At 40.9% G+C, this 6,000-nt stretch overlaps 1 protein-coding gene across 1 annotated transcript; it reads left to right on the top strand.

Moving 5' to 3' along the window:
* Positions 1-1,486: 1,486 nt before the first annotated feature.
* On the top strand, positions 1,487-5,616 carry LOC125799291 (uncharacterized). Its single transcript, XM_049475675.1, has 2 exons — positions 1,487-1,772; positions 1,862-5,616. The coding sequence occupies exon 2, from the start codon at positions 2,815-2,817 to the stop codon at positions 5,614-5,616; it is 2,802 nt and encodes a 933-aa protein (XP_049331632.1). The 5' UTR covers positions 1,487-1,772; positions 1,862-2,814.
* Positions 5,617-6,000: the final 384 nt, after the last annotated feature.

The following is a 6,000-nucleotide window of genomic DNA, read 5'->3' on the forward strand; positions in this document are numbered from 1 at the left end:
TAGAAAGAAAGTCTTTATAATCACTAATAAACTCTTTTTTTTGTAAATTTTGCATGAGGCAGGAGAGTGATCAGTACTGCATGAGGCAGGAGAGTGATCAGTACTGCATGAGGCAGGAGAGTGATCAGTAATGCATGAAGCAGGAGAGTGATCAGTACTGCATGAGGCAGGAGAGTGACCAGTAATGCATAATGCAGGAGAGTGATCAGTAAACCATTAAACAGGAGAGTGATCAGTAATGCATGAAGCAGGAGAGTGATCAGTACTGCATGAGGCAGGAGAGTGATCAGTACTGCATGAAGCAGGAGAGTGATCAGTAATGCATGAAGCAGGAGAGTGATCAGTAATGCATGAAGCAGGAGAGTGATCAGTACTGCATGAGGCAGGAGAGTGACCAGTAATGCATAATGCTGGAGAGTGATCAGTAAACCATTAAACAGGAGAGTGATCAGTACTGCATGAAGCAGGAGAGTGATCAGTACTGCATGAGGCAGGAGAGAAATCAGAAATGCATGAGGCAGGATAGTGATCAGCACTGCATGAGGCAGGAGAGTGATTATTAATGTTTGAGGCATGAGAGTGATCAGTACTGCATGAAGCAGGTAAGTGATCAGTACTGCATGATGCAGGAGAGTGATCAGTAACGCATGAGGCAGGAGAGTGATCAATAAACCATTAAACAGGAGAGTAATCAGTAACACATGAGGCAGGAGAGTGATCAGTAATGCATGAAGCAGGAGAGTGATTAGTAATGCATGAAGCAGGAGAGTGATTAGTACTGCATGAGGCAGGAGAGTGATCAGTAATGCATAATGCAGGAGAGTGATCAGTAAACCATTAAACAGGAGAGTGATCAGTAATGCATAATGCAGGAGAGTGATCAGTACTGCATGAGGCAGGAGAGAAATCAGAAATGCATGAGGCAGGATAGTGATCAGCACTGCATGAGCAAAGTCAGCAAGGCATGGCAAAGTTCAAATTGAGTAGCCAGAGGGTCTAGACTGATGCACGTCTGTACAAATCTAAGTGTAATCACATTGCAAATCACATTGGAAATCAAATCAAAGTGTGGTTTGGATCTGATTTAAAAAAATCTGATTTATTTTGGTTTCTGGCTGTCAAAAATCTGCATACAATCTTTATATTGCAAAAGAAACCTGCAGCAACCAATGCAAAAATGTTTGTGATATCTGGAAGTGCAGAAACTGAAAATATTTTACCATGTTTTTAACTACTCCCTTTAAAGAGTGACACAAACTGGCTCTAACAAGGTCAGAAAAGCAGTGGGAGGCCCTGATGCACAACTGTGCAAGAAGATAAATATCTTAGAATGTGCCATTTGAGAGAAAGATGCCTCACTGACTGTCAAATAACTGCTGCGCTAAATGGAAGCCATCAAACACCAGTGTCAGCATCAACAGACATGTAAGTGCTGATGTTGATGCACAAAGCATTCCATTTATTTTCATTAAGTAAATAATTAATAAATAATATGCTCAGTGTTTAATGTTAGATTAAAATTACATTGATTTAATATACTGTAAATTCATTGTTTTTTGGTGTTTAAAATACTGTGTAAAGGGTGGCACGCATCTCGCGAGAATGTTTGGCGGATATGAGATCTGTGTTTACTTTAGTAGCAGGCTAGCTAATATCTCGAGACTCTGCTAGCTCACAAGAAATACAAGCACCGACGTCTGCAGTACATACGGACTGTAAAAAGGAACTTTCAAAGACTCAAGAACCTCTTTCCTCAACAAGCAGCCAACGAGGTATTTTGTTTGTAGTATTTAAGTTCATTTTGACCATGTATTATGTACCTTTGTTGATATTATTTTACTGTTTTCGTTTACAAATACAGTTCTCACGGCGTGACTAAGTTACTGTGTGGCACCCAAGCTAAAAGACGTGTCCAATAAAGAAACGCCCGTTTGGAAGAACTGACCTGCGTCTGTGTTGTTGTGGAGAGAGCTATAGTGAGAACTCGTCTGCTCATCGCGGGTAGAAGGAGACTACGGGACCGCCGCGGGGAAAACCGCTGGGAGCAACGCGACGAAGATCCAGCACTTCAGATAAGCCAAGCCACTGTGTGCTGTCCGCATACTGACTGCAAGCTACGGTGATTAGACTGAGTTAAAATCGCTGACTTTCAAGCTAAAGCCAAGAAGTACTCTGCCACATCCGTTAAGTTAAGGTGGTTTGAGAAGCAGTTGAACTTGAAAATTGCAACTAAGGACTCAAGTCTATTATTATTACATACTGTGCTTAATCTGCATGTATGGGAAACGTTTAATGTGCTGGTGCATTCTTTACATATCTCAAGGTTAAAGGGGAACTTCACCTCCTAAGCAAGCTTGAAGAAGCAAGTTAATAAGCTTAGTAGTGATTTAAGAAAATCAAATAATAAGCTCAAATTAAGAATCTTTAAGGTTGTGTGTCATATACGAAATAATTGAGTTTAAATGAACAGTACTAAGTGAAGTTTAAATGGGGCATCAGATTATGTGAAAACTTTTTGTGTAAAGGACAAGTAATTGAATGCATTTCTAGATATATATTCTAGATATATTCTCTGAACACAATTACTGATTATATAAGCATTTACATTTCATACTTGTATATTGAGCAAAGTAGTTCTCAGTCTTATTTGTTTTAAAATTTAACTCATACATTTAAGAGCTGAAAGTTATCTTCCAACAGATCTAAAATCCACACACAGGAACACTGTATTTTACAGTTACACATAGCCTAACACAAAATCATTTCAAGCTAATTCACATCACATGCATTACATAACCATTTAAGTTTCTCAAGATGTCTAGCACAAGTACTGAGACCTGCTGTAAACAGGTTCATCCTGAAGCTACAGATACTGAGTCTGCAGAAGAAGTAGAAAGGCTACGAAGAAGCGAAAGAACACGAACTTTGACAGAAAAAGGAAAAGAACTTAAAGAAGAACAGCTGAAGACTGTACAACGTCGGTACCGAATGATTTTTGAGAAATGGAAGTATTATGCAAGAATAAGCAAGGAAATACTCACAGATGAAGCCTCTGAAGAGGAATTGAGTGAATTAATTGAGAACATTAAAGGTACCTGTTCTGATGTGAAGGTAGTTTATGAAGACATACGTCGAGTGCAGACTCCTGAAACAGATCTGCGGCGCAAGGTTGACGCATGTATTGCACTTTCTGAGTTTATCGTTCGAAAGGCAGGGCGACTGATTGAAGGGCACACAACTGAAGAAGAATCTTGGCCTGATGTTGGTTCGATTCTAGACTCAACAGGTTCTATATCAAGACCACTGTCTCATCAATCAAAATTTGGTTCTGCCCACTCAAGCATTCACTCAGTTAAGAGAAAGGAGGCAGTGGCAGAAGCTGCTGCATCCAAGGAAGTATTGGCTGTGCTGGATGAACAGGAAAGAGAAGTAATGGAACTTCAGAAGTTAGAGGCTGAAAGTAAACAGCGACTGGCACAATTTGAATCTGAGAATCTAGCTAGACAACAAGCAATGCAAGACAAACGTAGAAAGCTTGAACGCCTGGAAGAAGTAAAGAAGTTGAATGCTGCTAGAGCTCGAGTAAAGATCTACGATCAAGATGAAGAAAAGCTTGATGTAGTTGACTCAGTTCTTAATGTTGAAATAGCAGAAGAATCCCCAGTTCTCGAATACACAGGTCCACATTCTTTGCCAGTCACAACTCAAGCTCTGAATGCCTCAAGTTCTCCATTCTTTCCACATTCTCTACAATATGCTAGTCAAGCTCCTGTTCCCCAAGGCCTGCAGTTCGTATCTCAAGCTCCGCCAGCTTCAGTGGCTGTGCCTCACGTGCAAAGCAGCTGTGATTTGGTAAATGTGTTAGCAGAAGCTATAAGTGCTAATCGTCTTCCAACACCAGAACCTGCTTTATTCTTTGGAGATCCTTTGAAATTCAAAGATTGGCAACTGTCTTTTGAAACATTAATAGACAGAAAGAACATTCCAAAGAATGAAAAACTGTACTACCTAAGAAAATACGTAGGTGGTGCTGCGAAGAAAGCTGTTGAAGGATTCTTTTTACTTGGCACTGAAGCAGCATACAACTCAGCCTGGCAGTTGCTGGAAAAACGTTTTGGAGACCCATTTATAATTGGAAAGTCCTTTAGAGACAAGCTGCATGGATGGCCAAAGATAAGCTCTAAAGATGGTGGCGAACTAAGAGAATTTGCAGATTTCCTTAAGAGCTGCGAGGCAGCAATGCCTCACCTTAAGACATTAGAAGTTCTCAACGACAGCTGTGAGAGTCAAAAAATTCTGAGAAAATTGCCTGATTGGTTGGTTTCCAGATGGAACCGCAAAGTACAAGACTTTCGACAAGCAAATCCTGGATACCCACCATTTAAAATGTTTGTAGACTTCATAGCAAAGGAAGCAGATCTCGCTTGTGATCCCATATCCTCAGTACAAGCACTTAGGAGTGTAGAGTGCGAGAAACCAAGGCATCTTAAATCCCAAACTGTTCAAGCAAAGACACTGTCCACAAATGTAGCAAGAAGCAGCATCCCATTATGCACCTTCTGCAAAAGAACAGGACATGTTCTTGACAAGTGCAGAAAGTTTTGTGAGAAGACAGTTGAAGATCGTGTTAAGTTTGTACGTGCAGAGAAGCTTTGCTTTGGATGTTTGAAGACTGGGCATCATTCAAGAAGCTGTGAAAATAAGAACACATGTGATAAGTGTCAGAAGAGACACCCAACATGCTTGCACGAGGACAAGTTCAAGGAACATCCAAGGTCTACACTCTCTAAGATACCTACCAGCTTAAACGACAAGGTATACAACAAAGACATGGTGGCAACAGCAACTACAAATACAGTCACACAAGAAGGCCTATGCACACAAACGTCTTCAATCATACCTGTCTGGGTCTCATCCACAAAGCAGCCAAGTCAAGAAATCCTAGTCTATGCACTTTTAGACACGCAGAGTGATACAACCTTTATCTTAGATGAAGTAGCACAAGACCTTGACACAAATAAGGAAGATGTTAGTTTGCAGCTATGCACAATGTCTGCGAAGTCAACAGTCATACCCTGCCAAAGACTAACAAATCTACAAGTCCGAGGATACAACTCAGAGAAGAGAATTTCACTGCCAAAGGTTTTCACGCGAGAGTTTATTCCAGCAAACCGATTGCATATTCCAACTTCTGAAACAGCTCTAAAATGGTCTCATTTGGAACAGTTGGCAGACAAGATTCCACCACCACTGGATTGCGATGTAGGTCTTCTTATTGGTTATAACTGTCAACAAGCCCTTCTTCCTAGAGAGATCTTGTCTGGAGAAGAAAATCAGCCATACGCACAGCGAACTGATCTCGGCTGGAGTATCATAGGTTGCTCTAATCCAGCAAGTGACTATGACGATGCAGTAGGAATCAGTCACAGAATCATAGTGAGACAAGTGACACCTGCTTTGCAGCCATCAATTGAGCTAAGGAAAGAAGTACACTTTGTGTGCAAAACTCATGTAAAGGAAATTATTTCAAGAGATGTAATCAAAGCTCTCGAATCTGATTTTATAGAGCACACTACAGATGACAACTCAGTCTCACAGGAAGATCTTATCTTTTAGCCACATTGAAAAGGGGCATAAGACAGAAAGAAGATGGCCACTTCGAACTCCCACTTCCCTTTAAGACAGATAAACCTCATCTACCAGACAATAAAAAATGTGCAGTTCATAGGCTCAGCTCATTAGAGCGACGACTGAGGAGAAATGAGCAATACTACAAAGATTATGTCCAATTCATGGATGACATAATATCCAGAGGAGATGCTGAGAAGGTTCCACAGTCTGAACTTGATAACCAACCAGCATGGTACATTCCGCACCACGGAGTCTACCACCCCCACAAACCTGGAAACATCCGTGTGGTTTTTGACTGTTCTGCACGTTTCCAGGAAACGTCACTAAATGATCATCTGTTGACTGGGCCAGATTTGACTAACACATTAG

Source organism: Astyanax mexicanus, chromosome 3 (assembly GCF_023375975.1).
Source record: "Astyanax mexicanus isolate ESR-SI-001 chromosome 3, AstMex3_surface, whole genome shotgun sequence".
NCBI classification, from domain to species: Eukaryota; Metazoa; Chordata; class Actinopteri; order Characiformes; family Acestrorhamphidae; genus Astyanax; species Astyanax mexicanus.

Coding starts and splice junctions, on each gene's coding strand:
- LOC125799291 (XM_049475675.1), top strand. CDS start 2,815: ATGTCTAGCACAAGTACTGAGACCTGCTGTAAACAGGTTCATCCTGAA.